Source organism: Bubalus bubalis, chromosome 19, assembly GCF_019923935.1.
Source record: "Bubalus bubalis isolate 160015118507 breed Murrah chromosome 19, NDDB_SH_1, whole genome shotgun sequence".
In the NCBI taxonomy this organism is placed as follows: domain Eukaryota; kingdom Metazoa; phylum Chordata; class Mammalia; order Artiodactyla; family Bovidae; genus Bubalus; species Bubalus bubalis.
Window position 1 is genome coordinate 19297646 of NC_059175.1, and position 16893 is coordinate 19314538.

At 38.0% G+C, this 16893-nt stretch overlaps 1 protein-coding gene across 11 annotated transcripts in view; it reads left to right on the forward strand.

Moving 5' to 3' along the window:
• Positions 1 to 16893, forward strand: part of PDE4D (phosphodiesterase 4D) — a 1672581-nt gene that overhangs the window by 847605 nt on the left and 808083 nt on the right. The window contains exon 1 of one of the 11 annotated variants that reach the window (XM_025270796.3): positions 5074 to 5712. The exons of the other annotated variants lie outside the window; for them this stretch is intronic. Coding sequence (XP_025126581.1) covers positions 5447 to 5712 — 266 coding nt within the window. The 5' untranslated portion in view covers positions 5074 to 5446. Of the gene's footprint in view, positions 1 to 5073; positions 5713 to 16893 lie in introns of those variants that run through there. 11 annotated transcript variants of the gene reach the window in all.

Sequence of the window (16893 nt, forward strand, 5' to 3'; positions counted from 1 at the left end):
AATCTAGAAACAAAGCCCATGTAATCTTTCTATTAAAATGAATTGAGCTTGAAAAAAGACTTTGTCTGTGCAAAATGTAGCTCTAATATAAATTAAGCAATTATATTTCTTTTGTTCAATAAGCCCTAGATGCCTTTTTTTACATTAACAGCCTTTTGATGATTAATTTAGGTGAACTACACTTAATTAGATGAACTATATAATTGATTATGATTATTTTTTCTCTTTCTTTTTTAAATTATGAAAGTATGATAACACATGTACAGGAGACTTGGAAAATACAGAACAAAGCTACATATAGTTCCACTTTATATTACAATTTGCTTTAAGCAGTAAATCCTTCTTATTCTTATGTGATCAGCCTCTTCTTTCTATTTCTACACAAATTTATATTGAAACAGAACTGTGAAGATAAATAGCCTTCAGAATCACCCTTCTCCAAATTATAATACATAATGCCACCAAATTTATCTTATTTAAACCTCTCTATATATTATTTAGCTACATCCAAAATAGATAATTTTTACTCACTTTTCCACAGGAGTCTAAAAATCCAACATCTCTCACCTCCCCTAGACTGCTCACTCCCCAAAATATCATGTTATTCTTCTTCCACATGTACTTTCTTTCAAGGCCTAATTTAAGTCCTGCTCCTTTTTTGAGTTATTGTTCCATTGGTCTAGATATATTTTAGTTACTCCTTTAAATCTTTGAGGCACTGATTGTTTTTATTACTAGTTTGATACTTATCATTTGTTTTCTCTATTGCAGGGTTTGTATATATCTTCTATTTTCAAATACATACTTTACTGTATTTAATCTCTACTAACCAGCCCAGTACCTAATAAATGTTCAATGATAACGATGATTTGAAAGCCTTGTTCTACACTGTTCAAAAGAATAACATAATTTTATCATAAGAATAAATTCTAAATAAAAATAATCACAAGAAAAATATAAAATATATATTTATATAATTTAGTTATATATTTTAATATATATTAAAATAATAATATAAAATGATTTTAGAATGTATTATTTTGTAAAGTAGAAAACTACCATTTCATTTGAAATTCAAATGAAAACACTTTAATATCGAAGGTACACAGGCACATAGATGAAAAAACACTGAGGAATTCTACCTCAATCTGCCCTCACTTGAATAACATGCCTTTGTAAGAATTTCATGACTTGGCATGTTTCACAGGTTGTCACTGTGTATGTCCTGAGTAAAGCCAAGGAAAGAATTTAGTGTTAATTAAACCAGGAGCTCAGGGCACTCAGATTTCTATTTTCCATCATCAATTTTAAATACTGAATTTGCTTTCCTTTTGGGGTGATTTGATATAGATTTAAAATAAGAGACCCTGGCACTTCATAGATAAAACTCTGTTGTGCATTGTTGAACTAATGACTTTGCGTAAGTTATTTTTCCTCCTTATGCTCTCTTTGGTAAAATAATGTTAATGACATAAAACCCTAAGAGTTATTACAAGAATCAAACGAAAGACCCTGGCACAAACTTGCTATCTACTAAGCGTAAATATCTGTAAGTTCCTTGTATCACTGAGAGACAGGTTTCATTTACTGGGTATTTACTCTGTACCAAGCTCTCTTCATATACTTTGTATCATGGATATTAACACATCAAATCTTTGCAGTATTCTTATGCAATAGCTATTATTCTCATTCTATTTCACACATGAGAAACTAAGCCATAGACAAGTGAAGTACACAGCTAGTAAATATCATAGCTGCGGTTCAAAACATGCTTTGAGTTCCATACATATGTTCTTAACTGTTAAACAACATAATCTCTCCCACTATCAGATAATTTCCATGGACCACATCCTCTAGACAATATGAATATATGAAAAGCAGTCTCATTTTAATGCACTGTTTACTTAACTAAAACGTGGTTGGGGGAAATATACAATGCATTCCGTAGTTGAGTATAACTCATTTTAATTTATCCATTCTTTTGAATTAGCTGCACCATTGCTCCCTTTGAATTGTGAGAAATCCAGCCTTGTTTGTTTTTACCTAGGCAAGGGCACACTTTTAAGTCTTTGTCCCATAACCTGTACAAATCTTATTTCTTATTTGTGTTGCTGCTTATGAATTATGAATTATACAAATGTTTTCAAGGATTCCAAAAACCTGAAAAAACAGATTTTGAAAATCCACAGAAAGGTATCTAGGAAAGTTTTTATTAAGTTGAGATGCTATCTGCTGTTCTAGGCGTGGGTGCTTTTATCAAAACATTTTGCCCCACTTTCAAATTTCCACTCGTTAAAATCTAAGGCCTTATTTGGTTGTCACAGTACTGTGTTTTTCAGAAAAGTTTCTGGCAGCTAGTTTTGAAAAGATTTTGTTTGAAAAAAAAAAAAAAAAAGGAAAAAGCAAGCTCTGTAGTCCTCCTGTTGGAAGAGTTCCCCTGACCTTCTGCATTATTATAAAGAGAATTGCCTATTTATCCAAACCTCCTCCACCTGGTTATCATCAAAACTTTACAATTTGTGCTTCCTAAGGCAGTTATTTTCAAGCATGATTTTGTAACACTGCAGGATCTTACAAGCTCTTTCAAGGAGGTGGCAAATAATTCTCAAAACAAAATTAATCCTATTTTCAAAAAGGAGCATGCATGCCATATAATACTGGGGGGCATTCAGGAAGGTAATTGTAGATGTCAGGAAATTAAACAAATAATGACAGAAAATGGGCACCTGTATAGAGGTAGCCAACTCTGCTTCTACAATGGAATCTTAACATGCACCAAGTAATGGGAGACTTGCCAAATGCCTCTGTTCTATCTTAGTCCATGTTTAACCATGATTCTCAATGAGTTTTTTTTTTTAATAGAATAATCTTATATCTTCTATTTTAGCTTAGTTATGATTATCTACAAAGTGCCCAGTGTCTTTGAGCATCCACATTACAGGCCAAATATGAGAAGAATAGCTTGTAAATATTTTACTCCTCTTAAGGAAAGGTCACTGAAAGCAAACCCTAGAATCTAGAATCCTCTGAACTCAATGAATGTCCCAATATAGATCCTATAGCATTCTCAGTCCTATCAATACCTTTATTTGGTCACTGAGCAGCACTTTTGTCTACTTAAAGCCAGCCTTTTAAATATCTCCAGTTTCCAGGCTCTCCTCTGGGTACCTGGGCTACACTTTGTCCTGTCAATTGCTTTGCACTTGCTTGATTATCTTTAAATATCGTAATATCCTAGACACTCCATAGAGTACCTAGCACAAATATACCCATCAGTGTTGAATGAAACAAGTCTTTAGAGAGTGGCAATTTTTTTTTTCCATTTTGTCATGTCGGTTTACTACTTATTGGTTTTTTTCCCCCCTTCACTTTATCCTGTTATCTGAACTTTTTATATCTACAAGCCTGAATAGGTTTTATATCTACTAACTTCATTTGTTTTTAGTCTTGAACAAGACTTGCTTACTAATTCCTTATTGTATTTTCATGTTCTAATCCCTCAATCTGAGTGGTCTTTTGTGTTAACTTCCTTTCCATTAATTGTTGATTCCCTCCCTTCAAGCTGTACTGCACTCAGCATTCTCTCTTCACTCATGCACACCATTCTCATTGTTATTTTTCTGCGCCTGATAATTTCACTCTGTAGATGTTCTGGTGTCTTTTTCCGAGCATAGTGTAGTCCTTTCCATTAAATTACGATCTCTTTGAATGTAAGCAGGTACTCCTGTTTTGTACAACTTCTAATGTAATTGTCAGGCCCTCAGCCCATTTTTCAGAAATTTGGTATCATTTTAATCATTACATATACCAAATTTTCTGATGAAGTCAAGGTACATGTGTACTGTTAAATTATTATAGGTACACCAAATGGTGGCCCTGGGCTTATATGGTCCAATCCTCAGAGTATCCTTTTCTGTAACATTTTAAATGCAAGGAATTAAAACTTCAGGTGGAACACCCAAGGAAGGAAATAGGAGGAACTTTTAGAATCCACCTCACAGTAATTATAGAAACCAAAAAATAACTGGATCAGGCTACTCTGTTTTCCATTTTATCTGAATGTATTTCCTAACTCCTTCTTAAGTTATTGTGTTTTAAAGTTTTTAAAAATATTATTAGATCCTGAGAAATGTGCTTTGATTTCCATCTTGAACTGTCTGTAGCATCACTAGGCTGCTGGGGACATCTATAATCAAAGGTTTGGATTCCCTTTCAAATGCATATCTGAAGCTTGTACTTCTGGTGGCCATATAATGAGATTTAACAGGCTTTATTACCTACTTACTTGAATTGTAATATTTAATTCTTCTTTCCAGTAGCAAACTAAGTAGGCAAGAAATAATTTCTTCTATTTTAAACCTACTTTGAGTGAGTTTGTAGAAGCTATTCTGATCACACATAAAAATCTTATATTAAAAACAACTGAGGAAATAACTATGGAAAGCCAGAAAGCTAGATTTATTTCTTTTATAGTTGAATAAAATGTCTATACCATAAGCAATGATTGAAACTTTAAAAATCATTTTTAAATCCCCATATGAAAGCAGTCTGTTCCTCTGGAGTGTCATCAGTTTAAATGCAAAGATATAACAAATACCATTTGGGGCTGTAACTGTGTTGTTCCACGCTTTGAAAGGGCTTTCATTAGGCTAAACGACACAACCTGTGATGTGTTCCATATGTAGTATTTTGAAATCTTTTGTTTGGCTTCTAACTAGACAGAAAGAGGAAAAGAAAGAGTCCATTTTCTCCTCTTGGGATTTGTCTTACAAGGACCATCAGATGGAGCTGAGCAAACAGGGAACTATTTCTCCTTGTCTAACTCCTGTTTGTTTATTCCCCCCTTATAAAAACCGAGGGACTAGCAATTTCTTTTATGAACGGGGACCTCAGGGAGATAAATAGACCTTGCGGGAGAGGAAGGTCAAGTTCAAAGTTTTTCTTTCCTCTGGATTCAGGAATAAGCAAATGAAAAGACTGGCCAAACAACGGGCAGCAGGCATCTGATGGTTAAGCCCTAACCGCTCCCCCCCCACCCCCCGCCCCGGACGTTTTATGTACATAAGCAGAAGTCGCTGGAGCAGCTGCGGCGCATTAGTTCCAATAGTTTAGCAGGCTGTTTCGTAGCGCTGACAGAAGCCTCGCTCGCTGTGGCTTCCCTCCATGTTCCTCTGCCCCGCGAGCTCGGCGGTGAGCCTTGGCAGGGGATCGGCAGAGGAGGGGTGACGTTCGCGAGGCTTCCGCCGTGGAGTGCACTCGCCTCCCCTGCTCCCAGCCCCGTCTCCGCCGAGAGACTGAGGCAGGCGGCCGAATGAACTAGCAGCGGTTGGTTCCGACCTGCTTCCCCGGACCTCTCCCCGGGAGCCGAGTGAGGCAGTCACTGGAAGGAGGCCAGGCAACCACGTTGCCCTGGATCACTGCCAAGTGTACAAAGTTGACCGCGAAAATGGCTCAGCAGACGACAAGCCCGGACACTTTAACAGTCCCTGAAGTGGATAATCCGCATTGTCCAAACCCCTGGCTGAACGAGGATCTTGTGAAATCCTTGCGGGAAAACCTGTTGCAGCACGAGAAGTCCAAGACCTCAAGGAAATCGGTGTCTCCCAAGCTCTCACCCGTGATTTCTCCGAGAAATTCCCCCAGGCTCCTGCGCAGGATGCTTCTCAGTAGCAACATCCCCAAACAGCGGCGGTTCACCGTGGCACATACGTGGTAAGGTTTGCACGGATGAGCAGACATGGTGGCCAGGTGCCTCTGGGTGATTTTTGCGCCTCCTGCCTTTCACTTTAGGGGAAGGAAGGAGAGTGGAGGACCGTCTTCACTCCTCACCCATGATTTATCGGAAATAATCTACCTTAGTATAAATCCCACAGATGTCCAAGTCAGGGCAGAAATCCTTGAGATTGGTAATAATCCTTTGACATGGGTGGTGCTCCAAGTTCAATTCCTATTGCAAGTTCCTACAAGAAAACTGGATTCCAGATGTCAAATAAGAATGCAGGTTTTTTTTTCCAATACTGACATGGTGGCGTTTCTTTGATTCCTAAGCTAGTAGCCCTGCCAGATCCTGCAACAGCCTATGGGGGGAAAAGACCAGAAAGGAGAGAAGAAAATCGTAGTTTGTTCTCTTTCCTGCATGACCCCCCGATTCAACAGAGATGTGTATGGAGCGTGTGGGTGGGTGGGTGTGTGTCCCAGTAAAACCCCTCCTAGCTGCTGACTTTAATATATTTGTAATCTCAACGTGCCTTTTCAGTGGGTTTAGGAATGCCAGTGCAAAAAGTTTCAGGCTGGTACTTGGCAATATTGCTCTGTTCTTCGCATATGAATTCTTTGACTGTTTTGTCAGTATTTTTATTTGCTATATGCATGTTTTTATCTGCTGTAATAGGTTACTTTGTTTTATGCGTATGGTGCCAGCTAGGTGTCTAGACAATTCTTGGTATTTTCATGCTGTCATAAAACAAATATTAAAATAAATCATTGCGTGAGCTTATTATGGTGTTTCTGCCTGAGAAGAGGCAATTCTAGGCTATGATCAGAGAAAGAGGGATCTGTGATACACAGTTGGTTAATTTTAGGCAGTAGTAAGTTCTATACACTACTCCATGTTTTGGCAAAATGAATATTAATTATGATGAAGGAAACAGGCATAACAAAAAGTAGTGACTGACTGAATAGAAAAAAAATAGAAACTGATTTTTATACAGCTTTTTCACAGAACATGAAAAAGTATACTAGAAATGGATAAAACAGAACAAACCACCACCCCCCCCAAAATAAATCCAGAATCAAGACTTCTAGGAAAGAAGCAACAATAAAAGGAAAGAATCAAAATCTAAACTTAAGCAACATGACCCTACCCAGGCATGCATTCATGTCAGAGATGAAAACAGCCAACAAAGGAAATAAAAGGCATTCCCCACCCAAAGAAATGTCTGACCTTAGAATTGTCATTTTAAATAGCTAGATCTTTGATCTGGGAAGTGTTATTATTGTCCCCAAGATTTTAACTAAGTGATATTTCTAAGTTTAGTTAGATATAAGGCTCCTAAAAGAGGTAAGACGAACATTGAATTTTTCAGTCTTAAAAAAATGATGAAGAAGGATGACTTCTCTCTCAGGGAGATATTTGTGAAAAAAATTTGTCAGAAATAAGCAGTGAATGAAAGGCGTAGGTGAACTCTGGGAGATGCTCTGAGGGAGAGGGATGGCTTGAGATGAAATATCAAGTGCCTGAACAGGAGAGCTGGCTGGAGTTCAGAAAGGGTCAGAGCCAGAATCTGGGCATGTGCTGTCCCTTTTGGTTGAGATGCCTTTTAAATTATAGTTCCTAAAGTGTACCTGTTGCTGAATGGGTAAGCCTCCACGCAGACACTTCATTTTTGTTGGAGTGAAGCAACCTCAAGTTCAACTGAAGGTTATCGGAACTATTTGGACATGTTGAGATGTAAGGAAGGCAGGAAATCTCATGAAAACAGGCTTTCTTTTGAAATTTCTGGCACTTCCTTTTCTGATGCTGTTTGGAGAAGCTCCAAGAGCACAATTTCTGCCAATCCTTCGTTGTGGTGTCTCCACCAGATGAAGGAGATGTCGAAAGAGCAATGGAAATGAGAAAGAAAAATCGTGATATCAGTTCTCAGTAACTTGAGGGCAGACAGTATCCCTCATGGAAAAAGCATCCGGCCCGGCAGTTGGAAAGAGTACTTCACATTTTCCTTATTGGTTCAACAAGACCCAAGATGTTCATAATACCCATGGGCGTCTTTTGACAAATATCATTCCATCTGTGCTTTCACTATTGGACTAAGCATGACCCAGAATTTTTAAAATATATTCCGAATTGTGCTGATTATACACACACACACACACACACACACAAATACATATTGATATCTAAACTGCTGCCACTACCACCACCATGCTCAAATCCTCTCCTCCTCTTCAATTAGATAGTCATTTAATTACACACCTGCCTCAGAATGTTGTTTCCTATGCCTGATACGCCCTTCCATTCAATATGCATATGTTTACTACCTACTGAATCCGAAGTGTTCATCTTGTACCTGCTGATTACAAAGTTGAACAGGAGCTATTCCTTGATTTCAAATTACTTACACTACAGTATATATATATATAAAATCACATTGGAAAGCATCTGGTTAAGATAATCACTTTGCTCTACAACATACTCTCCAAATCTTAGTGGACTGACACAGTAAATATTTATTTCTTGCTTCTGCTTCTTGTGGGGGGCTAGCCTGACCTGGGTAGCTCAGGGACCCCGGCTCCTATTATCTTATGGTTCCGCTGTTAGTAACACATGGTTTCCAAGTTTGCCGGGCTCAATTGAATCAGAGGAGAAGATCACAGAAGATGGCATTGGTGAGTTTTTATAAGGCAGGCCTAGAATTGCACCCATTACTTATCCCAGGATTCCCCAGAAAGAAGTCAGTTCTGCGGCCACATCTAACAGCAAAGGAGGCTGGGAAACCTATCTCAGTCCTGTTACCAAAAAAAAAAAAAGCGCAAGTCGCTCAGTCGTGTCCCGACTCTTTGGGACCCCGTGGACTATACAGTCCATAGAATTCTCCAGGCCAGAATACTGGAGTGGGTAGCTTTTCTCTTCTCCAGGAGATCTTCCCAACCCAGGGATCAAACCCAGGTCTCCTGCACTGCAGGCTGATTCTTTACCAGCTGAGCCACAAGGTAAAACAGATGTGGGTAATGGCCGGCCCGTGTCAGTCACAATGTGCTAATGGCTATTAGTTCTCCCTCTATACCATAGTTGAGTTTGTAGAGTAACATCTGTGATGAACATTTCTGCAGACCTGCTGGATGAGGATCATATAGAGCAATTCTGTTTTTTGACAAGTCTATTGACTGGGAAGTCCTTGCTTATATACAACTGAAATCTCCTTCCCTGCCATTCTTGCTTCCTGGATCTGCTTTGGAAACTCCACAGCTTCAGTCTCTCGCATCTTCCATAATTTAGACCTTAAGGCAAGAAGCTTGGAGTAACCCATCAGAGAGCCAAGACCTTACTCTATTCATCTTGATAAGCCCATTAATCAACATAGTCAGTGTTATCATGCTTTTTTAAAATTCTTCTCTTTTCTTAACTAAACACCCTAAGTTATTTCATGTTTATTACTCCTTGGAAGAAAAATTATGACCAACGTAGATAGCATATTTAAAAGCAGAGACATTACTGTGCCAACAAAGGTCCGTCTAGTCAAGGCTATGGTTTTTCCAGTGGTCCTGTATGGATGTGAGAGTTGGACTGTGAAGAAGGCTGAGCACCGAAGAATTGATGCTTTTGGACTGTGGTGTTGGAGAAGACTCTTGAGAGTCCCTTGGACTGCAAGGAGATCCAACCAGTCCATTCTGAAGGAGATCAGCCCTGGGATTTCTTTGGAGGGAATGATGCTAAAGCTGAAACTCCAGTACTTTGGCCACCTCATGCAGAGCTGACTCATTGGAAAAGACTCTGATGCTGGGAGGGATTGGGGGCAGGAAGAGAAGGGGATGACAGAGGATGAGATGGCTGGTTGGCATCACTGACTCCATGGACGTCGGTTTGGGTGAACTCCGGGAGCTGGTGATGGACAGGGAGGCCTGGCGTGCTGCGATTCATGGGGTCGCAAAGAGTCGGACACGACTGAGCGACTGAACGGATGCTGTATTTATCAGGTTGATCTTGGTTGTTCTTAACCAGGCTTCATTTGGATTTTCATAACCTATTTAAAAAGTAGTTTACTGAAAAAAACACAATGCTCCATGTGCCATGTGACCCTTGGACAGGGAGTATCTGAGAAGTCAAATTACTTACATTAAAATTTGACTTCCCATTTACTAGTTGTGTGATTTTGAACAAGTTACTTAATATAGGCTTATTTCACTTGTACCCAGTTTCCTAGGATTCATAATAGTATTCACTTGGTGTTGTGGTTTTATTAAGTATATTAATGTGTAAATTAAAGTATTTTGCATGGGGACAGACACTTAATGAGGGTCATTATAAGCTAATATTTCCTTTATTATGTGTCCATTAATCCAGTCTTGCTCAGGCTGAATCTTAAAGCAGGATGTGACTTAGTTACCAAAGGACTTCCTTGGTAGCTCAGCTGGTAAAGAATCTTGCAATGCAGGAGACCCCAGTTCAATTCTTGGGTCAGGAAGATTCCCCTGGAGAAGGGATAGGCTACCCACTCCAGTATTCTTGGGCTTCCCTAGTGGCTCAGCTGGTAAAGAATCCGCCCACAGTGTGACTTGGGTTCCATCCCTGAATTGGGAAGATCCCCTGGAGAAGGGAAAGGCTGCCCATTCTAGTATTCTGGCCTGGAGAATTCCATGGACTGTATAGTCCTTGGGGTCACAAAGAGTTGGACATGACTGAGCAAATTTCACTTTCACTTTAGTGACTAAATAACAACCACCTCATTTTAAAATGGTTAACCTGTCAGTTTTTCATGGATGGGACAAAGCTTTAAGTAACAATTACATCCCTAGCTAATGTTCATTGAGGCTGGTGCTCCATTTGATGCCGTGTGTCAGGTTAGGACCCTCTTGTGTTCATACTTCTCACCGCTTTTTTTTTTTTCCATTTTTACTTAATATCTAGTACCTTGTGGTCTAGTCATTATAGATGAGACTCTGTTTTCATCAGTGTAGGGAATTCCCTCTTATGTCAGCATAAACATCACTGAAATTTCTGGAGAAGAAAACTTTCAGTATAAGTTTATTTCAGGAAAATCTTTTATTTTTCATGTTTTTTCCTCACTTTACCCTGGGTTCTATGCACCAAATGAAGCAAAGTGTTCCAGAGTGTGTAGTAGGCAATAGGATTTCTTTGGGCAAGATACTGTCCAGGTAATACGTGTCTTGTCTTTAAAATATCTGGGGTGTGTGTGTGTGTGTGTGTTTAATTACAACGTATCCAAAGGTAGAAAAAGCACTTAGCAACATCCTTAAACAACAAAACAATTCCTTTAGGTGGATTTTTGAAAGGCCTTTTTTAGGAGGCTTTTAGAAAATCTTAAAAGATTTTTAGGGAGCTACATAAGTTTTTTTTTTTTTTTTTTTTTTTTGCCATAACTTTTGCTCATTATAAACTTTACTGGGCATTGGCTTTGGATATAAAATTGCTCATGCCTTAAAAAAAAAATTGCTCATGCTTAAAAGTGAAAATTTGCTTTCTTGAGTCATGATTTCTTCAGCAACTATAGTTGCTTTTAATGGTTGGTTGTTGTTTCAGAGAGAAATGCCCTATAGATTTTATTCAAGTTACAGAATGGGCCAGAAACCCTTTATCACCTACAAAGAAGAAATCCAGCCATTTAGAGAGTTTATAGGTGCAACACAAACACAACCCCATTCACAAACACACCCACACACACCCAAGTAGTTTTTCAAAGCTGTTATTTAGAGATTCTATTTGAGAACTCTCTCCTTTGTTCCAACTCTGTCGTTTGCCCATCTTAACTTTAAGGTTATCTTTTCTCCATCACTTATAGTGGTGATATCCAGAGAAGGGCGTTGCTGGTGCTGCCCTTGGAGCTGGGAACTCAGAGGTGGGCTCTGGGTAGTGTGATACAAGGAGGTGGGGAGGAAGTTTCCTGGGGGAGAGTTTCTGAGCTGCACAACAGGAAGTAATGCCAGCAGGGTAGGTGGGGCCAGTTGGCTGAACTGTGTCCCTGGTGTAACTGGCCCTGTGCCTTCCCTGGAAATCCTGGGGCACTGCAAGTTAAAAGTGACTATAACTTTTGAAAATCTGATTAACCTTTCCTAAAATCAGAAAACCTCAGGAAGACATTCATCTTAAAGAACTTGTTAATCGCTTTGTAATATTTAAGAAATTCCTGGAGGATGAAATGGCAACTCACTCCAGTATCCTTGGCTGGGAAATCCCATAGACAGAGGAGCCTGTGGGGATATAGTCCTTGGGGTTGCAAAGAGTCCGATAGGACTGAGCAACTGAGCATTTAAAAATAAAAATGTGACAAATAGTAACTAAAGACAGTGAAGAAAACAATGAAGTAACATTGCAATTTATTATGCATATGTACTTCCTGTGACCTTTGACATTTATGTTAAAGAAATAGAAAAGATATTAAGTGTATCTGTGCCAAAGTCATTCTATTAGTGGTGAAATTACTTCCAAGCAAAACAGTCTTTCTAATAAACTTGGTAGAAATGCTAATGAGAAAAAAATTAAAAAAAAATTTGTCTCAAAGTTCATTAAAATAATTTTTAAGTTATTCTTTATATAAATATCTTTATAAATAAAAAGCTCTTGTGAGATTACTGAATTAATTGAGCTTTGGAGCTTCAGTACATTTTTTTGTTCCTTAAACAGAAAACTACCAAAATTGTTGTTCAAGTAGCAGTTTCAGGAAGAAGCTTTACTATCACCAGTGTGGCAAAGTTATGTCATTTTTTAAATGGTTTTGCTGCTGGGGGAAAAAAAAAAACCAAAGCAAAACATGTTTTAAACCATGAAGAGTTTAACATAGTAGAAGTCATGTAGTTCCAATTCTGTGGCCACTCGATATTAGACCTTAATTACCAGCCTTTTTAAATTGTAGACTCTATTCATAAGTCATATGGATACAGAGCCATTTGATATTTACAAGTAAAAATTGACTAATTAAATTTACCAAGTGATAACAAACTAAGTACATTTAAGATAAGTAATTAAAAACCAGTTCCAACTTGCTGTTGTAAGTTAGTGAGGTGTATACCTCATGGGTAAAAACAGGGGATAGAGTGGTTTAATAATTATGTGACTCATAAAAAGGCTTCAGGGCCTTCAGGATGAATGGTATTCAGTCTAGAACACCATCTGGAAGCCATGATTTGGGGTAAGAAATGTGGAAATCTGTGGATAGTAATAAAAAATTGAAGTTAAAATTTTATTGCATCTTCAATGATGTACCATCTTAACACACCAATCTCTTCTACCATATATACAAAGCAGAAGAAAATAATTTCATATTCAATTTTAAGGACATAAAGGCTAACTATTTCAAATGAAGTACTTATTCTCAAAATATAGAACAGTCTTATGGACTCTGTGGGAGAGGGAGAGGGTGGGAAGATTTGGGAGAATGGCATTGAAACATGTAAAATATCATGTATGAAATGAGTTGCCAGTCCAGGTTCGATGCACGATACTGGATGCTTGGGGCTGGTGCACTGGGACGACCCAGAGGGATGGAATGGGGAGGGAGGAGGGAGGAGGGTTCAGGATGGGGAACACAGGTATACCTGTGACGGATTCATATTGATATTTGGCAAAACTAATACACTTATGTAAAGTTTAAAAATAAAATAAAAAAAAATGAGATCTTAAAAAAAAAAAGATCTTGAGTTGATATCAGAAGGAATTGTTTGATTTCACTTTGGAATTAAAACTTAGGTTCATAAAAACACACCTTTATATAACCTGAGACTTATTCTAACAATATCCTGGTGGCTCAGATGGTATAGGATCTGCCTGCAATATGGGGAGACCTGGATTCCATCCCTGAGTAGGGAAGATCCCCTGGAGAAGGGAACAGCTACCCACACCAGTATTCTGGCCTGTAGAATTCCATGGACAGAGGAACCTGGCAGGCTACAGTCCATGGGGTCTCAAAGAGTTGGACATGACTGAGCAACTTTCACACGTATATAATAACGGTTTAGCTCCTGCTGTGTGTCAGATGCTTTATGTACATTAATCATTCAAAAGAAACGAGCTTGAATTTAAGTATTATTAGTTGTATTCTACATATGCAGATGCTGAGTCCCAAGGAAACTGGTACACAATCAAGATCATTCAGCTAGACAGCCTTGAAATGAACTGACTTAAACCTTGAACTAAGGTGTGCCTAACTCTCCATCCTGTGTTCTTTCAGCATTACCTTCCTTTGGGTTAAGAATCATGTTCTCATTTATTTCTCTACCCTGCTTATATATGGAACCTGTAACAATGGATATTCAATGACTTTACGAAATGGTGGTTAGTTAACAGAAGGGGAGGAACAGAGCCTTTTCTTAATGTGGAATCTCAGTTTACTTGTTTAACACCCGTAGCTCATATGAATGTAGCCATCTTTTTTTTTTTTCCATAAAAATATATGTGTGTGTAGGTGAAATATATGTCCTTGAAGAAGGAAGGTTTTAAGGTCAGCAGAAAACATTCTGATATAGAGTAGTTTTAGAAAAAGACTGACATCAAGACAAAACCAATTAGAATATAATTTCATTTTCAGTGATTCAGAGAAAAAGGCATGAAAGACTTGAAGTCTAAAGAAAAAGATCAAGTCAGAAATCTATTACAGTTAGGTTCCAGTAGAGCCAGCTGGAAATGATGGTCTGCAGGCTCAAGTCACTAGGCAACAGAGCAGCCAACTGCCTAGTAACCAGAGCTGGCAGGCTGACTGTGACTGACCGGGTGGCTAGACAGGGGGACCACAGCCCGTTTGACCTCAAAACACTCTCCTTCTAGTCATCTGCCAGCCTTCCTGCCCAATCCCCCTATTTTGGAAAAGCCTCTTGGACTTAACAGGAGATCTGCTTTCATAATGGAAATATCTCTGGGACCAAAAGTAAATGCTGTCTGTCTGTCTGTTTTCTTTAAAAGGGCATTTCTGAGATTGTTTTCTTTGGGTCAGTACATCATAAATAAAATGTAAAGTTTAATGAGAGGAAAGAAAGTGAAAGTGAACACATTGGGATTAATGGCTCAACTTTGGGTTTTCATGAGCAAATGTGTACAGGGCCAAATGGCCTGACTTCATTTGGTGAGATCTATCTTGAGCTGAGAGCACAGTGTTGCCATTTATTTAACACTTTCTGTCTTATGCTGTCTTCTTTTTCACGTGTGTCTTTTGACTGTGTAGTTGGAACATAAGTTCCTGAAAAGTAGGAACCCTCACATGAATCAATCTTTGTATCCACTGTGAGGGGCTGTGCCGCCTGTATAATATGCATTTAGTAAATATTTGTTCTTTAATTGCTGTTCTCTCAGTTGCTGCTGTTCTTACGCCAAACACCTGGGGAGATCTGTAGCATTCCAGTCTAGAAGTCTTGGTTATGTTGTGCTTGATTGCCATAGTGGAAAGAAGTTTCAAACTGAATGATTAACCATATTTTGGACTTTGTTGCCACAACTCTGTGTGTATGAGTGTGTGTTCTGGATTTACACAAACCTGGACTAATATGATCTGACTTTAGTATATCTGAATAAATTGGTAGATGATACTGTCCCTAATTTTCAATTTCAGTAACTTTTAGTTTATACTTTGAAATAATTTATGCCTGTTGTATTCTGAAAAATATGTAAGTATATTTATAATGCATGGTAAATTACTGAATAACTTGCTTGTTAAACTCTTATGACTAGTTCTTATGTCTTAGAAGTCATAGTAGTTCAGTTATACACAAGACCTAGGCTTATAAAAGAAATGACAAGATGTTGAGGAGAAATTTGAAACAAGCAAAAAAAAAAAAAAAAAAAAAAACCCAGAACACTCTGCATAGTTGTTTTTCGTTTGGTTTTGTTTTTTTAGTATGAAGTTTGGAGAAATTTGAACTGGTGGAAACAAAGCATCACTTCTCCAAAGTAGATCTTCAGAATAAGTAAAATTGAATAATAGAAAAAAAATTTTTTTGAAGAGATTTAGCATAGATAGGTTATTTTAATGTAACTATTTGGCCTAAAGTTCATGTCCATTTTTACCTTGCAGTTCTTTCAAACCAACTGATTTCCTTTCCATTATTCTTATGAGATAGCACTCTGATTAAATTAAATATAATTAAATGAAGTGACTGTATATTTTAATTAGTAGGGTACATAGGGCTTTTTTTCATTTTCTTATATAGCTGATTTCACATTTATATAGATAAATGGTGAGTGTGTATTGTTGAGCTTTTTAAAGAATGCAACTTTCTGACTAATAAGGTTATTTGGATTATCATTTCTGCTTGTTTACCTTCTTTGGGTTTATAGTATTTGTTTTACTTCGCAGGGTGATTTTTTTTTTTTATGGCTTACTATTGAGTGGGTGCCAAATAGAACAGTGTGTGATTTATTGGTAGTAATAACTAAAACATATATGAATTGGAGGCTGATGACGCACAAGGCCAAATGCGAAGGCTCGCCTCTGAATAGGACCAGGTTTCTTTAATAAAGCCCTCTTACAATAACAATAGCAGGGTCATTAATGGTGTGCTTATTCCTGTATCACTTGCCCAGTTTAAGGTACGCCTGTGGATCATTTGTACCATGTTGTATTTAATTTTTTTAGTGGATTTATATTTTTATTTAAAGGCCTATCTGTTTAAGCATGAAGCCTTGTATCTTTATTATTATAAATTGGAAACTAGTGTCACTTATCATAAATAGAAGATAATTGGGCAAAAATGCAATTGAAAAAAAAAAAGCAGGTTAAATGGATTCAAGTCTAGCTAGAGGCTGTGACCTGCAGTGGTTCTGAGCCTGAGGTCTGCTCTCAGCCTAAAATGGCAGCTAGTGAGTAATGCAGAGTTGTGAAAGGCCGATGGAGTCCTTCTCCTTAAGGTAATAAGCATGACTGAAAGGGATTTGGAAAGAAAATAGCCTCATCATTATATTCAACATTTAAATTCGATCAATGACATCCCCTATGCTTCAAGCTGTCTTGGTGCATCAGATGCTCTAATGTTTCAACTGAGTGATCCTGAATCACTGATATTTCCACTGCTGGAAGAAGGGCATCTATTTTTGAAGAAGGACATTTGTTCTTTGGGTCTGAATCCCTTAGTTGGTGGTAAACACACTGAACTTGGATTAGGTAATTCCAGTTCTTAAGCAGAAAGTCAGGTATTGGTACCCTGTTTTTACCACCCTATAATTATTAGTTATTT